The sequence below is a fragment of the Syngnathus leptorhynchus genome, chromosome 19 (assembly GCF_054491065.1).
Source record: "Syngnathus leptorhynchus isolate UIUO chromosome 19, UIUO_Slep, whole genome shotgun sequence".
NCBI classification, from domain to species: Eukaryota; Metazoa; Chordata; class Actinopteri; order Syngnathiformes; family Syngnathidae; genus Syngnathus; species Syngnathus leptorhynchus.
Genome location: NC_141213.1, coordinates 394,873 through 420,085, shown reverse-complemented (window position 1 = coordinate 420,085; position 25,213 = coordinate 394,873). Strand labels below are relative to the sequence as shown.

At 53.1% G+C, this 25,213-nt stretch overlaps 4 protein-coding genes across 6 annotated transcripts; all 4 read right to left on the bottom strand.

The window, feature by feature from the left end:
* Window positions 1–881: 881 nt before the first annotated feature.
* adgrg2a (adhesion G protein-coupled receptor G2a) lies at window positions 882–6,652 on the bottom strand. Its single transcript, XM_085939154.1, has 19 exons — window positions 6,577–6,652; window positions 6,016–6,341; window positions 5,703–5,961; window positions 5,579–5,620; window positions 4,274–5,473; window positions 4,002–4,111; window positions 3,728–3,864; window positions 3,499–3,655; window positions 3,289–3,441; window positions 3,048–3,170; window positions 2,918–2,960; window positions 2,753–2,856; window positions 2,560–2,684; window positions 2,214–2,482; window positions 2,032–2,131; window positions 1,683–1,969; window positions 1,265–1,366; window positions 1,082–1,195; window positions 882–973 (listed from the first exon to the last, which is right to left on the bottom strand). Exons 2-19 carry the CDS (start codon window positions 6,259–6,261, stop codon window positions 882–884), a joined length of 3,663 nt encoding a protein of 1,220 aa, XP_085795280.1. The 5' UTR covers window positions 6,262–6,341; window positions 6,577–6,652.
* A 1,252-nt stretch (window positions 6,653–7,904) lies between these two features.
* Window positions 7,905–12,645, bottom strand: ptchd1 (patched domain containing 1). Of its 3 annotated transcripts, none has more exons than XM_085939571.1 (5): window positions 12,590–12,645; window positions 12,183–12,552; window positions 10,944–11,625; window positions 9,670–10,343; window positions 7,905–9,528 (listed from the first exon to the last, which is right to left on the bottom strand). In XM_085939571.1, exons 1-5 carry the CDS (start codon window positions 12,643–12,645, stop codon window positions 8,422–8,424), a joined length of 2,889 nt encoding a protein of 962 aa, XP_085795697.1. In that variant the 3' UTR covers window positions 7,905–8,421. The 3 variants fall into 3 exon arrangements, with proteins under 3 accessions (XP_085795697.1, XP_085795695.1, XP_085795696.1); XM_085939569.1 differs by adding an exon at window positions 12,055–12,093 and having other exon boundaries at window positions 12,183–12,626; XM_085939570.1 differs by having other exon boundaries at window positions 12,183–12,626.
* Window positions 12,646–14,050: 1,405 nt separating this feature from the next.
* On the bottom strand, window positions 14,051–20,031 carry phex (phosphate regulating endopeptidase homolog, X-linked). The gene is made up of 23 exons (XM_085939187.1): window positions 20,006–20,031; window positions 19,792–19,945; window positions 18,498–18,554; window positions 18,259–18,420; window positions 18,108–18,191; window positions 17,784–18,010; window positions 17,528–17,596; window positions 17,164–17,280; window positions 16,989–17,072; window positions 16,698–16,840; window positions 16,523–16,616; window positions 16,316–16,444; window positions 16,127–16,228; window positions 15,974–16,051; window positions 15,802–15,905; window positions 15,658–15,716; window positions 15,522–15,576; window positions 15,352–15,419; window positions 15,144–15,274; window positions 14,939–15,004; window positions 14,766–14,870; window positions 14,544–14,620; window positions 14,051–14,423 (listed from the first exon to the last, which is right to left on the bottom strand). The coding sequence occupies exons 2-23, from the start codon at window positions 19,928–19,930 to the stop codon at window positions 14,321–14,323; spliced, it is 2,253 nt and encodes a 750-aa protein (XP_085795313.1). The 5' UTR covers window positions 19,931–19,945; window positions 20,006–20,031; the 3' UTR covers window positions 14,051–14,320.
* A 725-nt stretch (window positions 20,032–20,756) lies between these two features.
* mbtps2 (membrane-bound transcription factor peptidase, site 2) lies at window positions 20,757–24,730 on the bottom strand. Its single transcript, XM_085939204.1, has 11 exons — window positions 24,440–24,730; window positions 23,734–23,882; window positions 23,525–23,663; window positions 23,351–23,454; window positions 23,144–23,271; window positions 22,656–22,774; window positions 22,399–22,582; window positions 22,163–22,260; window positions 21,891–22,095; window positions 21,714–21,789; window positions 20,757–21,624 (listed from the first exon to the last, which is right to left on the bottom strand). Exons 1-11 carry the CDS (start codon window positions 24,512–24,514, stop codon window positions 21,402–21,404), a joined length of 1,500 nt encoding a protein of 499 aa, XP_085795330.1. The 5' UTR covers window positions 24,515–24,730; the 3' UTR covers window positions 20,757–21,401.
* Window positions 24,731–25,213: the final 483 nt, after the last annotated feature.

The window sequence follows — 25,213 nt, the reverse complement described above, 5'->3', positions numbered from 1 at the left end:
AGACAAAGAAGTATTTTTAGAAAGTCCGAGTCAAAGTGAAAATTCTATTTTGGAGAACAAAAGAACTGCTGTTTGAAATCAAAGACAGCGCTGTGTTTCTTCTTGAGCTTTTGCAAAACAACAAAGTCACAAAAGTTGGCTGGGAGTACGTTTGTGTATGGGCGGGTTCCCACAATCTTGGAACAGTAGCGCCCCCTCTGGGCAAAATTCAGCCCCAGATGCCAATTTCACTTGGCAACATGTACTGGGGTCTGGCACAAGTGGACTCTCCAAAGCTGAAAACACACAGCTAGGCGAACCAGTGCGCTTGCGTAAGAGATGTGTAACACAAAGAGAATATTGGATTCAATATGTGGATTGGACCTTTGCTAATAGATTGGGAACTTCATGACTTTCAATGGATTCATCCCTTTTAGACTTGCGCTCAGCTTGCCGTAGTGAATTCAAAATTATTCTCTCCTTTATTTTTGAATCTGGAAACATGACAAACTCACCTAATAGAGTAGATTGCAAATTTCAAATGATCTATATTAGAAATGTCTTTTTAAATGGAATACAACTCGCTGAACTAATGATACAAATGACTGAACAATGAGCGTAAAACATTTGATGAAGGCGAGGTGTCCAGATTTCAAAGTTGACTGACATCTGGCCGAGCGTGAGACTTTGTAAAACCAAACAAATGGACTCACCGTGCTTGTGACAAGCCAAAACTAGCAGAGTGACAACACAATGAGCCACACCTGCACACCCACGAGTGGCTGGAGTAAGCAAGCCTTTGCTTGGTTGAGCCTTTGCCTTTTACACTGCCTGCCACCTAGTGGGAAAGTCTGCAATTGCAGAGCTAAATGACTGCACACTAACAATTGGAGTAGGATGTCTTAAAATAGGACAGTTTGTCTGTGGAGCTCGTTGAGGACCACGTCGCCGCCGCCGGAAACCTCGGAGCCGCCACTGTCCGCAAACACCGAGCCTGCGGGGACAACCGCATTCCATGAAAAGATGCCTCAATGACTTTTTGCCCCAGCGCTTGCGCTAGATGTCCTCTGAGTCTCCCACACCATCTAGTTTGTACACGTACCGCCGGTGTTGGTGCTGGCGAGCGAGGAGCTCCGAGAGGCCGGCCGGCGGCTCCAGCCCCCCGACGTGCTGACGGAAAGGTTCCGCTTGTCCCGAGCGGCGGTTCGACTCCAGTCTGAAATGAGTTTGTGCCTTAGTTTGCTTTTTTTTTTTTGGAGGGGCATACTTTCATGCGTGACATCACCTGAGTTTTCAGCCAATCTCAGATGGCCGCAGCACAGGAAAGTTTGCCACTGTCTGCGGACGTTTTCCTTGCAGGCGCAGTGGAACACAAAGAGAAAAAAACCTGCAAAAGGGAAACGGCGTCAGCAGTAAAAGTAGTGCTTTGCCACCATCTCAACTTGGGTGCTTGGGTGGAAGCTGACTTGATCTAAAAATCTTGAGCGCCATCCCTGGCATATTAGTGCCAAGGAACTATGCTGCGGTGGGTGAGGTGCTTCATTTAGACATAAGTACTGCTTTGCCGCCATCTTGTGCCATCCATAGGCAAATGTAAACCTTGCCAATTGACCAGATTATCTATCACCATTGCGCTTTTCTATTTTGGAGCCAGGTCAAGGAGTCACAGCCTTGCTCAAAAAGATAACCTTTGTGGCAGTGACCTTGCAGAGAGTTGAAAATGCTGAAGAGGTAGACAAAGGGCAAGCGCAGCGGGCCCCAGGCGAAGAGTGCGAAGCCCCAGGCCAGGCCCAGCAGCGCCACCAGGCCAGCCACGCTGCGCAGGTCGGCCGCCAGCCCGCGCTGCGGCGAGCGATGCTGCGGGTTCTGCTTCTTGATGCGCCGCAGCTGCGCCATGACCACGCCGAAGACCAGCAAGCAGGAGGCCAGCACCAGCAGGAAGTAGGCTGCCACACCCGCGTAGAAGGCCGCGTCGCTGCGCAGCCAACAGCTGCAAAGCGCACGCAAATTCAAACGTCAGCAATCATGCCACCCTTGACGTGCATCGCTTACAAGTCCCCAGAGGAGCCATCTGCGTCACGGCCGTATACAAGCGGGCCATAATTGTCTTTGTCCACCGAGATCACAGCCACCACCACTGCGGCCGGAACCCCTGCCGGCCACGACAAGCAAGAATGAGAAGCTTTTTTGCCAGCGTGGCGCCGTATCAACGCCCCCCCCCTCAAGAGACGGACCCCAGCCAATGAGCAAGAACTTGAGCATGTATCTGCTGAGGTAAGGCGTGAAGACTCGCACGATGCTCAGGTACATGTGCAGGGCCTCTAGCCCCGCCCAGGTGAAGGAGGTGAGCAGGAAGTAGTGCAGGAAGAAGGCAGCGCCGATGCAAAGGCCGCCATACGGATACGTCGCCAGCCAGCCGTCCAGCAGGTACGCCAGGTTGAGCAGGAGCAGGGAAAAGCAAAGCTGCACCAGGATCTTGGCCGGAATGTCGCGCAGCAACTTCCTGCACATTTCAGAGCCCAACGTATTCAGAAAGAGCCCCCCCCCCCCCGAAAAAAAACAAGGAACAAGGATCCTTACCCAAACGAAAGGTACGTCAGCAAGGTGGCGGCCAGAAAAATGGCTGAAATGCCGCAGCCAACGTACGTGATGAAAGTGAGAATCTGAGCCTGCCGGGGGTCATGGAGCCCGCTTCTGGATAGATCCTGTTTTGTGTGGCCAAAGCGTTAGAGGGCTCGGCTTGTGCTAAAAGTCATATGTATCAAGCACTCACCAGCAGGACGGCAAAGGAAGTCAGGTGGTTACAGGCGCACGTGGTCGTCCACGACGTGGCGCTCACCAGCGAGCAGCCGGCCGAGCTCCAGCCACCCGCGCCGCCTGACGCAAATTCATCCCGTAATATCAACGACCGCGCCGCGGGACGCACAAGCTCACTCACCGTTCAGGGCAAAGTCCCAAAAGCTGCAGACGGCCTCGTTAGCCTGTCGCGGGCGATGAGAGGAAGTTAAGAGAAGCGTCCACCCATTTGCCGCTGGCGTTCATGCGCACGCACGCACGCACGCACGCACATGAATTGCTCGGCTGTTGCGAACGGTGAAGCGAATCCTGTCCGTGAGGTTGCCGATGGACACGTTGCTCACGCTGGACGCCAGCACCGGACTCACGGCGGTCTGCTTGGTCAGTGTGTCGTCCTGGAACACGCTCACAAAAAGTGACATTCAAGGAAAGAGATGGCTATAGGAATGTTGACATCGGATCCCGATGGACGAATATAGACGTCTGTGGCAGTGAATCCACTCAAGGGAGCACCTGGAACAGGATGGCTTTAGTGTAGAAGGTGAACTGGACCCTGTCGACCCGCTTGCGCTCGTCACCGCTCAAGTTTTCCGTGATGGAACGTGGCAGGTACACAGAAGCCAAGGTGGAGTCCCGCTTCCTGGTCCCGTCCCCGCCGTCGCTCATCTTCACAAAACGCACAATCAAAACTCAGCAAGTTGTCAACCGGGACGCTCTCACTACCTGAACGTGCTCGGTGTTGAAGATGTCGACGGACATCTCCGGGAAGTCAGTTGCGTCCACTTTCCGCACGGCCAGAACCAGCAAGTTGGACGAGAGAACTGCAGGGGTGTCGCTCACAAGCAGCTTGAGACCCAAGTCCTCCACCACTCTGATGATTCTGCAGACAACGCGTGGAGCCATCTCATCTGCATCTATGCATCTTTTTTGAAAGAAATAAAAAAGAAAGGACCTGTTGGAGGACGGGGCAAGGGCAAGGGTGTCGCCCTCCATCAGGTTGCTGATGATGTTGACAACTTTCTTTGCCAAAGCTTGGGACACGCTAGGAGCATCCAGAAGCTTCTCTAGCTCCGCTACCAACACCGCCACCTGCCACGTCCAACACAAAACAAAGCTAACTACTAGGTAATGGCCTCAAGGACAGGAATTCTCGCAACTCACGAGGATCATCAGAAGATGATGACGGGTCCGAGCTGGACTTTGATGTCATTGGCTTTGATTTTTACCTGTGAGGAGTTGAGCTGAGATACATCCCAGGTTCTTTCAAGAAATGCGTCAGCTCGCTCTTCCAGGTTCTTCTTGGTCCCCGAAGACAACGTGGAAGTCTTTCCAATACCTTGAGGGGAATAACTGATCAGGACGGCATCATTTGACAAATGTTGGGGAGGGGCCAGTAAGACCTTGCCTAAACAATATCAAAAGCACTGACATTTGGGAAGTCAATGTCAGCACGGCCTAAAGTCTCTGGTACTACCATCTATGTGCTTGTCTTTCTTACCAGATGAGGAAGACTCTGGACCGACGTTTGTAGTTTGAAGCGTCTCCACTGTAGTCGTGGTGGCTAAAAGTTCACGGGAGACTCCGAGTCTTGTACTTAAATCCACTCGGGCTGGGGAATCGTTGCGTGTCAGCGCTGTGGGCGTGGCCTCCGCAGTGCGGTCGCTCCCTTCCGTCACGTTGTCGGATGTTGTCGGAGCGTGAGAACCGGGATGCGTGTTTGTATTCGGATTGCTCGCTGTCATGGCGTTGCGCTTGAGCGCATCCGTGGAAGTGGTCGTGTCGGCCACTGTGACTGCCGGGTCATTTGCCAATGCTTTGCTTTCACTTACATTGGCAATTGGTGTCCGGGAAGGCCGCGTTAAGTTGTCTTTGATGAGAGGTCTTTCTGTAGTGACGTTGTTCTCGAGTGGTTGTAACAAATCAGATGTCATGTTGTGCACCGTTGTTTCAGTTCCATTGTAGCCTGGTGTTGACATGTTTTTGATGAGGAGTGTGATTCCACTTACTGTCGTTGCATCGTGCTCAAGTGTGTTGTTAGGTTGGAAAAAGTCAGAAAAAGCCGTGTCATTTGGGTGATGTGAGAAAGCTTTACGTGTCGTTCCGTTGAAGTGAGACGTAGTGGATGGTATACTTGAGTGGGACTTTGGGCTGTTTTGGAGTGTTATTTCACCCCCTGTAGTTACATTTTCGACAAGATTATTGTCGGTAGGCGGCACCCGAGTGTTGGCCATTGTGTCATTTGGAAGATGTATAGATCCTGTGGGCTGTGTAGTTACGCTGTCGTCAGATGGAGAGGAAGTCGTAGTGAAGTTGGAATGTGACGTGTCTTTGATGTGATGAGTGGTGACACTTACTGTAAGTGCATTGCTAGCATAGGGTAGTAATGAGTCAGCTGTAGTGCGCTTTGCGTAGTTTGACATTTCATGAGGCCTTTCGGTGCTACTTGAGATGTGATTGGCTGGGTTGTGGTCAGTGGGCGGGGCTAAAGATTTGAGGATGGGTGTGGAGTCACTGGTAGTCATGGCGAAAGCGACGTCGATGTTCAACGACGTTGTGCCGGCGCTTATTGATTCTGCACCGGGAGGTGGCGTCACCAGTGGACTGGGTGTGCTTGAAGAGGGTTTTCCCCCGTGGCCACTAGAGGTCACTGTGACTGGAAGAGTCTCACTCTGAAGGTGGCTGTCAATGGATGTTGAAACTGAAACCAAAAGAAAAAATGGAACAAAGAATTAGGTGACTCTGCGCAATGCTGAAGTGAGCTGGGACGAACGCAAGCCGGATGCGGGCATTGTGATGGATTTACCAGATGGAGGGGAGAAAGAGGGTCCAAATTCAGGTACTTGCGCTAAAAACAACACGTGCTGGTCAACACTTGCTCCAACATTTCCTCCAAGTAATGAAGACTAAAAGGGCTAACTAATATTCACCACAATGGAGATTGCGGTCCGTCTCCCGAGCCCTGGGGCTGGTCACGCCCCAGAAGCGAGCGTTCCAGCCGATCACAGTGCCGTCCTCGCAGGGGCCGCGCGGAGCCAGATCGGCCCACACGCGGAACATGTAGACCTCCAACTGGCCGTGCGCCCCACCGCGCGGCAGCCGCCAGGGGCGACAGCCCAGCCAGAGTGACCCCGAGGGCGGGATGGCCTGAGCGATGACCGTCTGCTTGGCCACCAGGCGCCCGTTAAGCTGAAACCCAAGTCCATCACAGATGGCTCCCCAAACAACATTCAGACTCCTTACCTCCAGACTGAAAGAGTTTCTGGGGACGTCTCTCCTCAAGCATATGGTGTGCCAGCGAGCCAAGGACAGACTGACGGGGAAGTGGTGCCGCACCCCCAGCAGCCACCCGTACACCGCCCCCTCGTCGCCCTCCAGACCCAGCTCGGGCCTGGGCGCATGCACCGAACTGTAGGAGAAGGCCACCCAGTCTCCGGAGGAGAGCACTCGCACGTCCAGGCACACGCTCATCTGCAACAAGACGGGCATAGACGTGCCTTCCTGCAGGGTCCAGTGGTCTTCACAGCCGTCCAGAACCGCCTTGGTGTCTCCCAGGAAGTAACCAAACGCTTTCATAGAAGACAGGCCATTAGCCTCTGGAATGGGTTGGTTTCTGGTTGTGCTCTCTAAAATTGGGTTCTGGGGCTAAATGCGCTCCCGTCGGCCAAAGTAAAATCACAGTTTTTTTACGTCTCAGTCACCGACAATCGGCAGACCCGCTCGTTCTAAGAAACAAACTGGCAAGGAACCGAATTCAACCCCAGAGCACCAGAACCAGATTGGATGGCAATGGGATGTTTGTACCTGGGACTGGAGCAGCTCCCAAAAAGGACAGTCCAAGGACTTGGAGCAGAACATATGCACACCTCCACCGTCTGTCAGAGTAATGAGCCCTCCTCCTCCTGGAAACACAAAAGTCACAGGGCAGATTCAATCTGAGGCTGGACTCGAGTCCTTCTCAACTGCTCATCTTCAAACTTGGTGGAGCTCCCTTCATGTGGATTTCCCTCATATTTATTTGACACCATGTGACCAAAGAACAAGACTTGCAAGCAGACGATGCACCTCAAGGCAGGGCTGCTGTCAGCTTTTGTTGGCCGCCTCATTGCTTGCACGGCACTCCGCATATCGCATGTCAAACTCTCACGGGCTTTGTTGACACAAAGTCACGTTATGTAGTCACCTTCTTTCGACTCGCATTGAAACGAGGAGACGATTCACAAAACAGAAACTCGAAACAAGCCTTACCTGATGCTTTTCGTGCTCCTAGGGTCCATTTTGCATCCGTCCTAGGTTAGAAGAGTGGCCTCATTGCGCAGCTGTCCGGCCATCGCACTTCTTATCCATCTTCTGCTGCAGGGTGGTGTACAACAAGTGAGTCTCAGGCACACACGCCTACAAAGAGGAGGGCTGGCCATGTCCGTCCCACCTGCCGCACTTCATCAGGATGCGTTGTCCACGGGTCCGTCCATCTTTCTGAGCCTCCCGTCAACCTCAGAGCATGGTTCTGTCCGTCTCTCCACTCTGGCTGGCCTGCCGTCAATGGGGCCGCCTCGGGGCAACAGCTGCAGCTCCAGGATGCGGGGCCAGACGCTTCCTGGACAGAGTATTAGCCTTTATTTGATCCGTCTCACTGTGCTGTGCGCACCTGCACTGTGCGTGCGTGCTTGTGGAACAACAAACCACAGAAAAATGTTCGGATTGTATCAAATGCTTGGGCTCAACTGTGAAATGAATTCCCCTTGGCCAAATACAAAACCCACAGTCATGGGTGTGACTGTGAATTTGAGGTCATCCGTAAAGTGAAGCGGACTGAAACGTGCTCAAGGCCAGTGCACGGTGAACCGCGCCGACGGCTCGGGTGTCCGCCAGCTTTTGTTCAATGGCATCAGACAAAATGGGATCATTACACAGGAGCAACAGTGTTAATGTGGGTGAGCGACCTTTGTTCCCGAAGGATCGCTTTTCATTCTGGTTCCGAACGTTGTTGTTGTCGTCGTGGTGGCGGGGCGGTGCTGCTCCTGAGATTTGAAATGCGGTTTCAGTGTGGCCTTGCCAACTTTGTTAGATTAAGGACTAAGAAAGTGGGGCGAAGCATTTTGAAATGAAGTTAGCTTTATTTTACCGAGAAAAGTTTTACCATTGCAGTTGGAAGGACAACCGGAGCAGCTTTCAATCACTCTGACTTTATTTGTCTGGCATTTGTATAGAGATACGGCTGATTAACTCCTCGTGTTGTGACCGATAAGAACGCTGAAATGAACAAAAGTATTGGGACTCCTACGGGAAATGGAAAGCAAACGTGGAGGAGTGTCCGCCTAAAATGACTCGTGTTTGTTTGTCTCAAATTCTTTTGGTGATTCAGTAACTGGGACAGCACTTTGCGTACTGCAAGCAAAGGAGGCCCTGGAAGCAGATCATTGTCTGAAATGTTCTTGATGAGATGTGAAGGTTCCTATCATCGATTGCGAGGTGCATCCCACAACTTTTGTCCACACAGAGCGGCGCTCGACTATACAAAAGCAAAACAGTCGGCAGCAGCCGAACGATGAGATCGACCGTGCCTAAGCTCGGCTCTTTGGTCGTTTGCCCATTGCCATGGAAACGCTACGTCCAGCTCCTCCGTCCACCTTTTCCTCTCCGCCACGGTCAGACCGTGGTGATTTGGTCGACCACCCGAGTGCCGTCTTCCATCTCCAAGCTCTCGGCCTCCTGCCGGAAGGCGTCGCCGGCGGCGGCGGGCCGGCGGGCTCGGCTCTTGGAAGGCGGCAGGAAGGTAAGCAGGGCGGGCAGGAAGGCCAGCGCGTGCAGGGCGGAGCATCCGGCCGTCAGCACCAGGCAGCGGAAGAGCGTGCGCGTCAGGTTGGAGCGCACCGAGCCCACCGGCGCCAGGGCGGCGCCGTAGCAGAGCAAGGCTTGTAGTGAGGGCACACCGTGCCTCTCCAGGGCCACTCGCACCCAGCGAGTCCTGCCGTCGCCCCGGCCCGCCGCAAAGCCACACAGTAGCGGCCCGCTGCAGTCGGCGGCGTGTCCCAATGCCAGGATCAGGCACAAGACGGAGGCGCAGTCCAGCTCCACGCCCCACAGGCTCATGAAGCCCAGCACGCCAAACTGCACCGAGAGCAGGGTCAGCCCCAGCCACAGCGACACCAGGGGCTCCACCAAGGCCAGGGAGGACAGGCCCAGCAGAAAGAGGGCGGCCAGGAGGGAGTGGCGCAGGGGTGCGCTGACGGCGCCGGCATAGCGGTCCAGGTAGACGAAGGATGGGTTGAAGACCAGGAAGCGCACGCGGGAGGTGAGCGACAGGCGCCGCAACGTGTCCAGCAGCATGGACATCTCCTCCCGCTTGTTCTCCGTGGTTTTGGCCACCAGGAAGATGCGGGACGCCGCCACCTCGGGCTCCTGGCCCGGACCCCGCTCGGCGAAGATGATGTCGTCGGCAAAGTGGGCGAACTGAGGCTCGCGTAGGAAGTCGTGGCGAAGCGCGTGAGTGAAGTTCTCCCGAGAGCAGCTGGCAGACTGGTTGCGTTCCGCCAGGTAGGCCAGGTAGGCCTCCAGCCAGCTGATGCGCCGGAAGCCCTTGGCGTACTCCAGCAGGTCACTCTGCACAGTGGCATTCCAGTAAGGGGCGCTCTCATAGATGTAGAAGCCGATGACGGGCGAGTAGGAGCTGAAGTAGAGCTGCTGGGCGTGGGCGTACGATGCCGTGGCTGTGTCCATGGCGACCAGTGCGCTGGGTTCTGAGCCCTGGGCCACCTGCCGGCAAAACAAAACAGTAGGCCAAGGAGGCCAATTTTGTTATTCGACTTGAGAGTATGGTTTTCCCACTCTTTTTTCATTCAGTTCAAATTCAACTTTAAATCTTTCCTCATTGGATTGAGTTGAAAAATGTCTCACCTGCAGGAAGCCCATGAGTCCAAAGGAGATGTAGACCAGGTAGAGCAGCACCACGAACGGCTTGACGTAAGTGTTGGTGATCCAGTCACCGTAGCAACGCCTCACACAGCCCAGCAGAAGGTGCGAGTCCTGGGGGCGAGCGTCGGAGGCCCGAGGGTGGCCGGCCGTGCTCGGCGGCTGGTCGTTGACCGGCCGAGGGTGCACGTAAGTGCGCGCCTGCGCCACATTGGCCGGGTAAGGGGCGTGTCCCGGGCCGTGCGGCGTCCCAGTGGCGGTCTGCGCCTCATCCTGGTAGCGGGTGTACATCAGGCATCGGTACCAGGCTGGCTTGGAATCCAGCCGTTCCTGTCGGGGCACTCGTCGACAAAAGCAGCCGTGTCGATAGCCCGTCTCCAGGTAGCCGGTGAAGACCAGGCAGGAGCTGTAGAAGGAGAGCATGTAGGCGTAGCTGACAGCCACGGCGAGCGCGGCCGTGCGGCAGAAGAGGCGCACCGCCTCCATGTTGGTGAGCGGCGAGGCGGCCAAGCCCAAAGTCATCAGGTGGAGCACCGTCGAGCCCGAGAAGCGCGGCATGACGTCCTCGAAGACGCTCGCCACACGCTCCTTCACGTGCTGGTCCTCGCGCGTGCGTCGCCACGACGACAGCATCTCGAAGGAGCCGAAGAGGCCGTGACCTGGTGGGGGGGGGGCATTTTTATCAAATTAGGTGTAGCGTCAACACTGTTGCGATGAGCTAAATTGAGCTATTAAAATGAAATGTTTTCAAAATGTGGTAAAAACGTCCAATGCAGGTTCTTTCTTTTGTTTACTATTTTACCCAAAGAGATTTCCAAGCAGAAACCATAAAATTCATGATCACATTGCAGTCACTCTGCTTCAGCGGGTACATCTCGCGGCTTGTGGCTTCTACTCTGGTTGCCACGGCGACAGTGGTTTCGCCATGGCACACGTAAAAACCTCATTGGTACGACCTCAACACGACAAAGCACTTCACACCTCAGATGACAGCTCACAGGCTGACTTACAAGATGAATTTTCACATCTTTTCAGCACCTCACAATTTCGGCCGCATTCTCCCCCAAAAAAACACGTCATGGCTCCTCAGTAAGCTGCAGCAATATTCTTTGCAGAGGATAAAGAACAGATGTCTGCAAGTACTGCTGTTATCTTTCCACTCGGTTTCACAAGCAAGAAACTGGCGTACGTAGTAGGCGGCATCACGGCTACAACCCATTGCTGGAGACTAGCGCTCACTCACTCACTCACTCACTCACCCAGCATGACGAAGGGAATGCCCAGGTAAGTGGAGTTGTAGGTGGAGCCGCTGAGGTTGAGAATCCCGGCGGCCGTCAGTCCCGCCAGTGTGACGGAGAGCAAGGCCAGCGTGCCCAACCAGGGCTTGGAGCGCACGCAGTCCCGCATGGAGCAGCACAGGATGGCCAGGACGCCGCACAGTCCCAAGCCGGCCAGCAGGGGGCGACGCGCCAGCACCGAGGACAGCTGGAAGTCTGTACCGAGGGACGACGAGGTGGCCGGGTAGAGGCCCAACTGCGGGTGCAGGGCCGCAAAGTCCCGCAGTCGGCCACAGAAGGCCTTCTCCCATTGGCCGGCCACGCCCTCCATCAGCCCGCCTCGCGCCTGCAGGTAGTAGGTGAGCTGGAGCGCCTGGGCCGAGCGCACCCCTTCGCCGTCGGGGCCCCGCGTTTGCACGCCGCCCAGCTGGTGGCCGATGTATGCCCGGCGCCCGCCGGCCAGCCGCGTAATGGGGTAGCGGAGCATCGGCGCCGAGCGGTTGGCGGCCCGGGCCGAGCGGATCTCCTCCAAGGCGCCGATGATGTCGTCCACAATGCACGCCTTCTTGTCATCGGGGAGACACAGGTGCGAGAAGGAGTAGTTGAAGCTGTCGGGGCTGCTTGGGGGCACCGTCACCTGCATCTGGTAGATGAGTCTGTGCAGCTGGCAAGAAAGGAACGAACGGCGTGCCATTAGAGCCCTGTCGCCAATGACAAAAGTAGTGCTTTGGCACCATCATCTCGCTAACTGGAGAGAACAATACAACCTTGCCTGCAAGCTGAATTCTGGCCATATTTGTGAGTTTGAGTTTTTGAAGCACAATATCTCTGCAGCTGCCGTGACAAGAGGACGACAGTCCCAACAGCCACACGTTTGCCTAGCAACAAGCCGGATACACTCCACTTTTTCCTGCTGTTCCATTACAATTTGCCTGTTGCTTTTCATTTTACACTCAAATCCAAATTGGCTTTCCGTGTGAGCTCATTTGTCAGTTTACACCTCAATAAAGTCATAGTGGGGAAAATACATCAATGCAATCAAACCTCTGCAAGATGCATTTGAGTGGCCTAGATATATACTGGCTATTAATACCTCGGAAAATGGGTGGCTTGTGGTCTGCGCACTTGTCCACTTGCAGAAGACAAACGGAGGGTCGAGACTTGAGAGAGACGAGAGCGGGTGGGCGTGGGGCGGGGCGGGGCGGGGCCGGCGGCTTTTACCTTGAGCACGGCGTCCAGATTGGGCGGCTCCAGCAGGCTCCCGCGCCGGGCGATGACGATGACGCGGCCGTAGCGGCCGGGCGTCTGCAGATCCGAGTAGAGGGCGTGCTTGGAGTGGTTGATGGGGAAAAGGCTGTCCACCAGGTTGCCCTCGATCTTGGCCAGGCTGTGCTTGGGCTCTAGCAGGCTCTGCACGTCCTCCTCCACGCGGTAGCGGCTGAAGCTGGCGCCCAGCAGCACGGCCAGCAGCACCGGCGCGGAGGCGAACAGCACCGGCTGGCTGGCCACGAAGCGGCCGAGCGCTCGGAAGCCGCTGCTTAGGCCGGCGCGCAGCGCCTGGCGCAGCATGGCAGCGCGCGGCCGAGGAGCCCCCAGCGGCCCACCCAGCGGCCCCCCCAGCCTCTCCCAGCCGGCGGAAAGCCCCGAGGCGGCGCCGAGCTGCATCAGGGGCGGCCGGGCGCATCCGAGCACGCCACACTTCTCTGCATCTGCAATGCGGGGAGGGGGCGCGCTCACGCGCTTATTCCCGGAGCTACCGGGAAGAGTCTCGGCTCGGTCTACGGTCCTCCACTCATCCGTCAAGAAGTCTCTTTACAAATTAGAGCGACAATTAGGTTGAGTCATGTCGCCAGCTCGCGACCCCCGCCCCAACCGACCTCCATCCGCCTACCTGATGCTGCAGCGGGCATCCCTGCTTAAGATACGTCTTCAGATCTCTGGTAAGACCGAGATCTGGTACCTGCACCCCTAAACACTCAGCTCAGCTCAGCCCAGCCCAGCCCAGCACGGCGCCGCTGTTTAGCCGTCTTTGTGCACGCGCGCGCGCGCGCACATGCACTTTCCACACAATACAGAAGGAAAGATTTCAAAATAAGAGCCTCATTTGACAACGACAAAGCGAACTAAGGCCCAAAAAATAATTATGACAGGATTAATACAAGCAAATGCTCGGGTTATAGGCACGTGTGTGCCGCGCTTAAATTTAGAAACATCCGATGAAGTATCTGGATCTCGACCATGACGACGAGGGGATCATTTTCAAACTCGGTGGTTCCATTACAGCTGTCCAAGACAGAAGGCTGAGGAAAGGGCGGGGCCGGCTCAAAATTGGATTACAGGCCGACGGGTAAATGTTACCGTTTCGTGCAATGTGACAGAGAAGGCAAAAAAACATCCGGCAATATTTCTTCACCACCCAACAAGTGATGTTAAATACAAACTATTGTTCTATAACATGCATAGTTTGAAATGAATCGAGTGCTTCTTTCACGGACCACTAGAGGAAGCCCAAGTAGCCAAATTGGCGCACTGTTCAAACTGCGCCTTTCAGAAAGTCGCTGCGGCTTCACACTTTGAGATAAATATGAACAATTCTCAGCATTTGCTCTCTTTCAATGGCTGAAAGATGGCTTATTTACACGCACGCACGCACGCAGGGCGATTGGTTTTGCTAATTAACGTTTGCCGCTGCGATGGCCACAGATGCAGCTGAATAACGGCGATGCCTGCCTGTCACTCAAACAATCCCATTTGGGTGACCCTGATAAGAGCGACGTCACAATGAGTTGCTATGGCAACGTGGCATCTATAAGGGTGAGACAATGGCTAGAGTATGTGTGTGTGTGTGTGTGTGTGTGTAATGAATCGCCACTGCTCAATAACAGAGGTCAAAATAAATCGGGAAAAATATCCATGGTCTAACATCTGGTCAGGCCTGCAGGGCAACATGTTGCTAAGCAGAATCTGTGACTTGTTATTGATCAAATAATTCATCATCTTCAGTTCACAATGAAAGGCTGCTGAGTCAGTTGCCATGGCGACATGTACATCACAGCTTCAGCTGCTTCTGAGTTAACTATTTGCACAACTTATCTAAAGTTACAAAATCACATTTATTTTGGTCATTGAAAAACGAATAAATAAAAATACAAATTAGATTTTATCCCCCAATGATTAGTCTCATATATTCGGGTTAATATCAAGTCAAATATAGGTAATGCAAGTATACGATCGTACAGTAACGACTTCTAAAATGACTTAGGTAATCGTTTCTAATGAGTGATTATTTGACTGTAATTGATTTCTTCATTTTCATCATTTGTGAGATTTCCAATTTGCTTTTCACAAACAAAATAAGGTCACCACACTCGGCAGGACTGCACCCCTCTGTTCATTGCTGAGGAGTCGGGGCAGTTGAAGGCCTTGCTGAATTCAGGAAAGTTACTCATCGCTCCAATCACCCTGGCACGGGGAAAAATATCAATCATTTACTGCATGGCGGGGAGGAGCTCAATTTAGCCTGGGCTGGAAGTGGAAAAGAAGGAAAGTCCGGGGTAGCTGAACTCCCATTCATACGCTCACCTGTACTTTGGTGGACTATGCGCCCCACTTTGCACTTGGTCCCTGGCGGCCTCGGTTCTGAACGCGTTGCAGCGGACCTGAGGGCACACGCGCAGCACGAGGAGATCAGACCCCGAGCCCGCATATTGTTGGATGAGTGGCAGTTGGGTAAGGTCACAAATTGGAGTCAGATTAGTCACTTGAGTTGATGTTAAATTAGAAATAAATTCCAACATTGCTTACGTGCGAGTAGCTCAGGAAGAAGAGCTGGTTATTGTCCAGTCCCACGCCGGGCAGAAGTGGCTCCTCCACACCTCCTCGGTTATCATCCACCCAGCGCCGGTACGCCTGAGGTGGGTGGAAACCAACAATTGGAGCTGCCTGCCTCAGTGCCGCCTGCGCTAACGTGGTGGTACCCTGAAGGCTTGTCTCATTCCACCGTTGTCTGCGATGTTCTCCGCGAGCGTCCTCTTCCCACGGACCTGCGGACGCGACAGCCCTCACAGCACTTGCGATGCACATTTTTTTTATTGTACTTTAAAAACATTCATCAATAGCTGCTTCCCAACAACTACATGATCTTCAGATGAGAGCTACAAAAGAAGAAAGTGTCACGCTCACATTTAATCCTGCCTCCTCCCAGTAGTAGTTGTTGTACTGCTCCACCATGCACTGAGTCTTGTCCGTGAAGGCCGCCACCGATGAGTTGCTCCACCACTGGTCCATATTGCCATCCTTGTCATATTTACGGCCTGGCTCGGTTGGCAAAGAACAGAGAAAAGGCTCCAGTTAAATGGCTGCGCGTACTCGCGGCCGGCTGCGTACTCACCGTTGCTGTCGAAGCCGTGCGTCAGCTCGTGGCCGACAATCACGCCGATGGCGCCGTAGCTCAAAGACCTGCAAGACGGCAGAGGACGGTTTAGTCCGCTGATGCCATCTAGTGGAGCTCTGTCTGCTCTGAGACGTCTAGCTAGCGTGTGGTCGGTCACGTCATTTCACCTGGGATAGTCCTTGCCCCAAAAGAAGGGCTTCTGAAGCTCACCGGCAGGGAATCCTGAGGTGACAAACACCAGAGATTGCTTGGTCAAGTCAAATCGACATAGCTCTCAGTTTGGTGGACAAAACGAATCCTTACGGATCTGGTTGGTGGAGGAACTGTAGAAGGCGTTAACTGTGGTCGGGTTAGTGAACCACCTGCAAGGCAAAACAAAGACCCGGCAGCTCCGTCAAGCCTCCCGTTCCATTTGGCAAAACATCAGCTTCGTCTTTTACAGCTCACTCCGTGCGCGGGACTGTCTTTCGAAGCCAGGCCACGTCAAACTGAGCGATGAACTTCAGCGTCTGCATCACGTTGCCGTAGTAGTCGTTCTCATCAAAGTCCAGCTGGAATTTGGCGCAACGGTTGGTTTCCGCAAAGCCGTGGCCGTGACGGGAGGCGGCGGCTCACTGACCTCCTTCAAGTCCTGGTTGAGGTAGGTGTCGTTGAGGATGAACTCGGGGTAGCCCACTTTGGCCAGGACGGCGTGCGCCTGAGGCCCAACAAAGTGACTCCAAAGCATCGCCCAGAAGGAAGCAAGGCAAGGAAGCTGGTGCGGCGCGCTTACCTTTTCCACGGCTCTCGTCTTGGTCACCTCGTCCATCCAGTCGTTCTCTTTCTGTAGCATGTCGATGAACGCCCAGCGAATGCCATCGATGAGCTCATCCATCTGCCGAGATGGCTTTTTCAGAACGCCAGAAGCCTTCACGCGGCTCAAACCGTCGTCGTGAGAGAGAGAGAAAGAGAAAATGCCCACCATGTGTTTCTTGTCCTCCTGGAAGTGGTTGTCGACAAAGAGGCGGCCCGTGGCGTAGAGGAGCGAGTTCTCAACGTAGTTGATGCACTTGTCCCAACGCGGTGTCAGAGAAGTGGTACCCGTGGTAACCTGCCAAAGCAGGTCACGAGCATCAGCGCCAGCGGGATTCCTCGCGGTCTGGGTGGAATCGGAACGGCGCCGACCGACCCTGGCGTAGTCCAGATATCGGTAGAGGAAGCGGCGGCTGAGGGTGGTCAGCTTAGAGAAAACCGCTCTCCACTGCACATAGTTAGCCACCGTCCTGAGAGACATTCATGAACCTCCTCAGTTGATGGATGGATTGGGCCATCGCGAGTGACAGGAAGCCCCTGCATGCATCTACCTCGGGTGGGTGACGTTGAGGAGCTCCACAAGGTCCCGCAAGTACTGCGGCGCCCGTACAATGACAGGTTCAGAGGAGGAGACCACGCGAGACGGCTCGCTGTCAGACTCCACCACCGACTTGACTAAAAACAACCAGTTCAGCTGAGGGAGGAGATGATCACAATGTGATCGTATGCGTCTTTGACACAAAGTGAGTGTCCTTTTCCACCCCTTCATCATCGTCATCATCATCAAAAGCTGACTCAAAGCAATTTAATACAAAAGAATCAAATGAAATGAAGGAAAGTACCTGCGGTAGCTGGCGTTGAAGTCGGGACAGCGTGTATCTGTTGTACATGTTCTCGCTCGTGCGGTTCTCGTAGGGAATGATCATCTGTGCCAGTGAGACACAAAACAAAATGTGTGTGTGTGTGTGTGTGTGTGTGTGTGTGCAGCTTGTGATATATTGCTCGAGTTTTGTTTACATGAGCTAGTTTGGTCTCAAAGTTGAGCACTTCTTCCATCTGGACCCGCGCCGCTTTCTGGGGAGCACCCAGCATCACGGCCGTGTCCACCATCAAGCTCAACAAGGCCGCGCGGTACTGCAGACACACAAACACAATGCAGGATTTTTTTCTTAGATCAATATAGAAAAAGTCGACACACCCCTGTTCAAATGCCAGGTTTTTGTGACTCAAACAAGAATGGCAAAACATTTCTCATCATTGACCTCACATGTAAAATAAAATGTTCAAAAAAGATATCGTTGGAAACTCATGTTAACTGGGAATTGGTGCAACTGTCATCAATTCAACCTCAAATAAGCCAAATCAAGTTCTTGTAAGTCACCGTCTGTGCAGCTGAGGTATTGGTGATGTAGTCCTCCCTTGACGGCAGACACAAGGAGGCCTGATCCAGCTGTGAGAAAAAAAACACATCTGGAGTTTGTTTTTATTTTCACTGGAGCATAAAACAACAGCAAAAATAATAAAAGCAGCAATAAAGCACGCAGCTTGTTCCATGGTCCATCACAGTCCACATCACACGTGAGTGCACTTGGTTGCCTTTAGCATCTGGGGGAGGCAAAAGTCCCACAATGATGTACCTTGATGATGTATTTGGAGGAGTTCTTGTCATCAGGGGAGACGAAGATGCGGATGAGGACGCTCTTGCTGTGCCGGTTCCTGACGCGGGCCAGCGTCCGCAGGAGGTTCCAGTCTCGCTCGGCCCAGCGGAAATCGCCGCCTAGGCCCTCGCCCAAAACGGGCCAGCGGAAGTCGGGCTCCTGCAGCGTCCTCAGCATGGGCTGTGCATCCAGCTCCTCCAGTAAACCTGAAAATAGGACAAAAGAGAAGCAAGTGGGAAATGTGTTGCTGACCATTTGCTTTGGCGTCATTATTCAACGGCGGCACTTTTGTGTGGTGCTCACTCTCGTTTATGCAGGAGCGGTAGAGGATCTTGGCCTTGGTCACCGCCTCTAACTCTTTGGCCTCAGTGGGAGCTTCCAGTAACTCTGGGAGACAACAACTTTGAACCTCAACCTCCCAACCCCTCACTCCCCCCCCCTCCATGTCGAGTACCTTTGAGCCGCAGGTCCACCTGCTGGCGAAGCCACGGATAGATCCCGTACGTGGATGAGTCTTCGGGAATGGGATTTTTCTCCAACCAGCCGCCGCAGGAGAACATGTAGAAATCCTCGCAAGGGTCCACCGATTTGTCCATTTTACTTAGAATGGCTCCAGCTAGAGAGAAATCATCACCTTACATGAGACAAGGCCGTGGAAAATATAGAAGAAAAAAGATAGGCTGTTGCTCTCACCTGCCTCGATGCACTCTGGAGTCAGACAGAACTGCTGCTGTTTGCTTCTTTGGGAAACTGAGGGCAAGAAAGGACACCATGGGGACCGGACAAACTCAAGGCCACGGGTATCCATCCCAATGTTTCCCAGGCGGTCATAGCGTGTTTGCAAGCCCATCAAGAATTCAAAGGACACAAAGGAGGACACTGAGTTTGTGTCTCAAGCTGGCAACGCCTCATTTTGACAGTAGAATTTCCACGCTGCATGACCCCGCATGAGCAAAGCAATTGCATGAAGCAAAAAACGGAACACTTGGCATTCTTGTGTGCGGCCGAGGAGCCGAGGAGCCGAGGCTTGGCTTTGGAGTGGGCTTGCGTAATTACACTTTGGCGCCGCCACAAGAGGGCGTGACGCGCGCGTGCACTCGAGCACAACGCTCCAAATCTTGCTAAATATACCAGACAAGCAAAACTGTTTGGGATGATGCGAGTGTTGCCCTAGTCGCGGGTTTGAATGTCATGGCCGTGTTGAAAAACCGCAACTTCCCCAAGGTGAGCCGTAGCACTTCTGGACTTTGTCGGGTAAAATTAGACATTTGGCAAAAAGGCTTCATGTTGTCCAACATGCGGCAGGCAGCCTGGATGTCCAATGTTCTCCTTTGAAGCTGGTGCTGGTATATGAAGGCAAAACTTGAAGGATGCGGCCTTTGGGAACTCAAGCAAGATGGCTGCTTTTAGACATTTCCTGCTGAAAATCGTTTTTTTTCATTTGTTTCAGAGTAGATTTGTTAGTATTTATTTAGGAGAAAATGGGTTGTTTCACTTGAGTTTCTTTAGCTTTAGAATTAACTTTAAGGTTTGAGCAAGTGAAAGATACAAAAAAAGTTCACTCAGTATGGTGGAGTAGAATTCTTCACTGAGCAACAAAACAAAAAGAAATAGTTTTAGTTTGTTTAGTAAACTCAAGATGAAGCTTGGCTTCTTCAAGCCATGTCATTTTTTGATTTTGTTTTAGGTATCAAGCAGCCGTTTTGGGGTTTGTTTGTTTGTTTGAAGGCAGTTGAAGGCTTGAGCACATCCCAGAAGCCAAATTGCAGTCTTTGCGTGTTTCTGCCGTCCCAAAAGGCTGAGTGAGATTGGGAGAGGCCAGAGCACAGCGCAGGGTATGCTGAAACCTTAGAGCAACCAGAAATAGAGCCACACCAGCCGGGACCTACCTCACTTGGGCTCCCCATATTCTTGTCTGCGCACTCGGCAAATGATCATGCACCGTGAAGGAGAGTGCGTGTAGGAACTCACTCACTCACTCACTCACCCAAGATGAGCGCAAGCAGCAGAATCCCACAGAGACAGGCGCACACAATCAAGGCCATCCTGTAGCGCCGGCTGTGGCCCCGCAAGGGTTTGGCCCCCGGGCTGCCCCCACCAGCGCTCAAACGCTCCGCTTCCATCATTTCCAAGGTGGCACCCTAATCGAGGCCCAAAATATAAGGATGAGGTGGAACTTGACAGTGAGAAATTGCGCTTACCTTCTGCTCTCTCTGCAGCTCCTCTAACTTCTGATGGGCTGGCTCTTCAAGCAGACCGCCCCTCCTGCCGTCCGTCACTCCACCCTCCCGGTGTGTGCGTGTCAGCTGGTGATGGCCTCCAGCAGACTTCCAGCAGCAGATGTACGCGTTTTAGAGAAGCGTGCCTTTTTCCAACTACTCACGTAGTGTGACATGATGGTATTTCATTTGTAATATTTTCATATTTTTCTCAAATATATAAAAAATTCTTCATCTGTAATTTTTGTATTTTTCCCATATTTTATTTTTTAGATTAAAAGTGTTTCATTTTTATTCATACACGGGGACCGCACGGCGTCCATGGAATCCCGCGACACAGACCAAGGGAAAGGTTGGTCATGATTGGACGCCCGGCCGGGCCGGGCCGGGCTTGGCCCAGCCCAAAGCAGCCATCTGCTCATCCCGCCGCAGGCAGGCAGGGAAGAGCCGTTTCCACATGCGCTCATTAGGGTTTGAGGCGCGGGCCGGCCGCAGTGTCCTTTTATAGACTTCCTGCAATGGTCATCAATCATGAGCGAGCGCACGGCTCTCTCTCTCTCTCTCTCTCTCTCTCGATGTCGCTTATCGAGATCACGCGATAGGAAGGAAAGGAGAGCTTGATGAAAGGCCGCCAAATGAGAGCTCGCGGTGGCGCGCCTACTTCCTTCCAGACTAGCAACTTACTTGAAAATAAGCGCTGCTGCCATTCAAGTCGGTCGGGAAGGTTCACAATTTGCAATTGGACTCAAATTGTTGGAAACGAAATGAGGGTTCAACGCTTTTCCAGTATGAGCGTTCTTATGCAAGATGAGTTCTTCTTCATTCTTCGATGTCCAAACATCTGGGAGTTTGCCCGTTTGTTTTTATTAGAGCAGTCATTTAGTCTACTAATTTGGTTCAACAAGGCCATGAGAAAGCACATGGAGAGTTGCAAAACAACCAAAGGAGCGCGCTGAAACGCTTTGGGTGCCAACCTTGGGATTTGCCAAACTCCATTAACACCTCGTTAGTCTTCCCGGCCGCTCCTCTTTGGCCAAACTCTCGGCAGGCTGCCGTTAACGCGAAATGGACCTTCGAATCTTATCCCAACACAAATAGTGCGAAATGAGCAAAAACACACAGACTGGGATGAATGGGTGGACCTTCAAATTTGATCCCAACACAAACAGCGTCGGCGAGCGAGCGAGCATTTTTTAAGACTGTCAACGAGAGGCCGGGCTGCGCAGAAGCGCCACCGCAAAATCAACGAGTCTCAACATTGAGCAGACACGTCCCTTTGGCATCGCAACGGCCGGCAGCACTTTATTGAAAGATTTGAAGATAGACACACTCGGACGGACGGGCGCACACTCACGTGCTCCCTTCCCCAGTTTTGGACTTAGCGGGCCGTCACCATCCACAAGCCCAGCGCCACGTTGGCGGCCAGCAGGGCGCTGCCGGCCAACAGCAGGAAGAAGGCCAACAGTTCGCGCTTGCGCCGCTCCGGCACAACGCCAGCCAGCGCCGCCTCCAGCAAAGCGTTCAGCATCCACTGGCCGTCCAGAGCAAAGCACGGCACCGAGTTAACCACCGCCAAGGCGCCTGACAGGGAAAACACGTACCTGGGAGGCGGGGCCATAAGGAATGCACAACTCAAAATAGTTTGCCCGTCGCTTTGGCCAACTCAAAAGGTCCAAAGGAAAAAGGATACTTGCAGAATGTCTCCAAAAAGATGGGTAGGTCCAAGTGGAGGAAACCAAAGCGGGGTACAAAGTTGGTCAGACTCACTGTGAATCAATGTCAAACGTTTGGTGCTCATTTCAGGGAAGGGCTGCACTGAAGCCCTTCTGAGCAGCTTAACAAGTACCGAGTCTTTGTACCGACGTACCGGCGTGCTGGAGATGCGGAGGGTACCCCACGAAGAGCATGGGCGCGGCGGGGGGGTGCGCCACCCGGATGAAGCGGGTCTGGTTCTGCAGGGAGGGCGTAACGCAGACGCCGCCGCCGCCGCCGCCCAGGTGAGCGTGGCAGTCACGGTCGCTGTGGCACACCTGCGTGCCGGTCACCATTTTGCGCACCGGCATGCAGGCGTACTGCAGGAGGAAAAAGGAGTCACCGTGCCAAAGCCCAGAAAGTGGCCAATTCACTCTGCGTCTTCACCTCTCTCTCAGCAGCGGGCCCTTTCACGTAAGAGAAGCAAAGGTCCGTCAGGCTGTTGTTGCTGCAGCAGTCCAACGTCCCATCCAGCCGCTTGAAGGCTTTGGGCGGGAAAACAAAACAAAACTCATTACAATTCCAGCAGGTTCCTTCACGCCATCTGCTCTTTAATCTTGCACAGAAAATGCTTTTTTCAATTGGAGACAGGGCCTGCCTGAGGGTTAAAACAATTTGCCGACCTCGTCCGTGGGCCCAGCTGGGCCGCAGGAGGCCGGCAGTCGGCACGCAGTAGCCCGTCTGCGGTGCGCGGGCGAGCCGAGACAGGCAGCCGTTCCAGTCATCCGTCCCCGCCACGTCACACTCCTCCAGGCCCGTCACGATGTCCCCCGCCGAGAGGCCCCGGGGCCCGTCGGCCGCCGAGCCCTGACGTGCGCCCGCACCGACATAGTCCGATTTAGCGCTTTGGAAAGGCACCCTGGGGAAGATTTGGACTCACCTGCGCCACCTGCGTTACCAGCGCCCCGCCGCCGCTGGAGTACAACGGGAACAGGAAGAGCGGCAAGAGGAAGAGCAATACCAGGGCCACTATGCACAACACGAAATTATGCCACACTCCTGAGCAGAAGAGACACAAAATATGTTTCGGAAACAAAACCAGAGCTTTGCGCTCAAAGGCCTCCATCGACCGAGGTCATTGTTAGAAGAGAGAAAATTCAACCAAAAGTTAAACCAGCTCTTGGAATTATATTGGGAGTCTTTTTCCTTTTGGGACCAACGCAGCTGCTTACGAGGGAGGGAGGGAGGGAGGGAGGGAGGGAGGGAGGGGGAAAAAAGCTGGGTAATGTGCAGCACATGTTGCATCTGTACACAACGGGAGCAAATCATCAAGGCTGGTTGCAGAAAGTCACACAGCAGGCAAAAGCCTCAACAGCCACTCTTTGCTGCCCTTCGCAAGCTTCAATGACAATGAACCATTTTCCTCACCGGCACAGAAGATTCGCAGCTGCTGGGCGGGCGACAATATGTTGAGGTGCGTCGTGAAGAGGTCCACGAAGGCGCCGGGATACACCACGAACACAAACACGCCGAAGCCGTTGACTCGTACCTGCTCCCTGCGGCCACACGGGTTGACTTTGGTTTGCTCAACTTGCTTTGACTTTGGCCAACCATTCAAAGGCGCGGTTGGCGTACCTCAATGCCGCCACCGCGTGGCCCAGCTCGTGTATGATGCCGCTGAGCAACAGCGCAAGGAAGAAGTATGCCAGGTGACTCGTGGGTAGGTTGACACCAGGAACCTGAAGAACATCATTTTGTCTTCAAGTCACGGCGACAATTTGCTCAAATTGCTCTTGCCGGGACACATACCACCACCTGCAGGGCCTGCTGGGCTCCCATGCGCGGATTGTCTGTGGTCATCTGAGCCAGGGTCCCCTGCAGCGTCTTCACCAGCAGCACCGCAGACGCCAACATGGCCGCCACACCGAACACCAGGCCGCTGTTGAACCTGGAGAACCGCAAAGTTGCGCTCCTCGCGAAATGCACCTCACCCACCCCAACCGGAACGCCTCACTCACCAGAGGTAGAGCGCTCGCGGATGAATGCGCGCGCAGTACGCAAACAGTGGGTTGAAAATGGTCGTCTGCCACCTGATGTGGAACGGGGACAGCGTCAACCCTCGTCTGGCCAGCCACGACTCGTAGCCGATCCGATGAGTCGGCGACGACTGCGAGACAATGTTACTTTTCAGCACGTGTCGTATGGAGCCTTCTGCTGTGTCCATCCAAATGTTATCAACAGATGGGATGGGCTTTTCTTTGCTTGATTTGGTCATCGTCAAATTCACTCAATTCAATAAGACCAAATTGTAGCTTTTGGCAAAGTTCATTTTTTTCAGGTTTCTACACTTTGTGTTATTTTCTTTTCTTCTGACTTTTCCTCACTACATTAGAAAACACATTGTCTCACTGCTTTGTTTTTCTACCGCCACCAGATAAAAATGACCTTCAAATGGGTATTGACACTGTGCTAATGTACTGCCCATCTGTACTTTCTAAGAAAATGAGTAGAACCAGTGATTTGTCTTGAGTCTTCTTTGAACACAAGTTGATGTACTCCACTACCCATTCACTGCCATTGACGACGATGGACGTCAAACATCCATTTTTATTGGGCTGGGACTGAATGAGTTGATTACTTTTGGTGCATGTAGCATCTTAAGCCCGTTCACCAGTTGTGGTTTTTAGTCTTAACTTGGAGCACGTTTGTTTAGTGTTTTCTTACGCGGAGCAGCGTGTCCGCTAGGTACATGGCGCACCAGCCGGCCAGGACGCACACCAGCAGGGGCACGGGAATCATGGTGCGTCCGCAGCTCCGTCACACAATCAACCGCACTGCAGCGCCTGCATGGCTGTCTTGCAACCGCCGCGCCTCCCTCCGTCCGTCCGTCCGTCCAGCTAGATGAAAAGACAAAAGCTCCTCAAATCCTCCATTGACAGTCTGCTTTACTAACACGCAGTTCCGGGTGCGTCCCTCATTCACTTCTTCGTTTAGGATGAGTGCAGGTGAACAGCTGGCTACTGTCACCTAGAGGAGAGAGGCGGAACTTTCAAGACAATCACATCTGAAAACTGTGCCCATGTTTTTTAGTCATAGATGACTTTATCAATAAATAAGTACAACGGCGTGGTGCAAGATATAGTTTAGAGATGATTTGTTTAAAATATACCAAATGGATTTGCATCATTATTATTTTTGTTCCAGCCATCTCATTTGTGTGCCACCAACCCTATAGGCTTTCATAAGTAATACAGTCTGTATTATTCTCTGTATTGATGAAGCCGTTTTTTACTCCGTTCATTTCAACTGATATGACTTATTATACTCATAAACAATCAATTAGTTCATCGCAAAAGTGAAATACATTTGTCATTCTAAAATGATTGACGGATCATTTTATTCCAAATAATAATACAAATAGAATTACGATCCCTGATGGAGCACAAAGATGCTTTAAAAAGTCACTGTTCTTCTTTGACACTGCAACTGGAGGAGGAG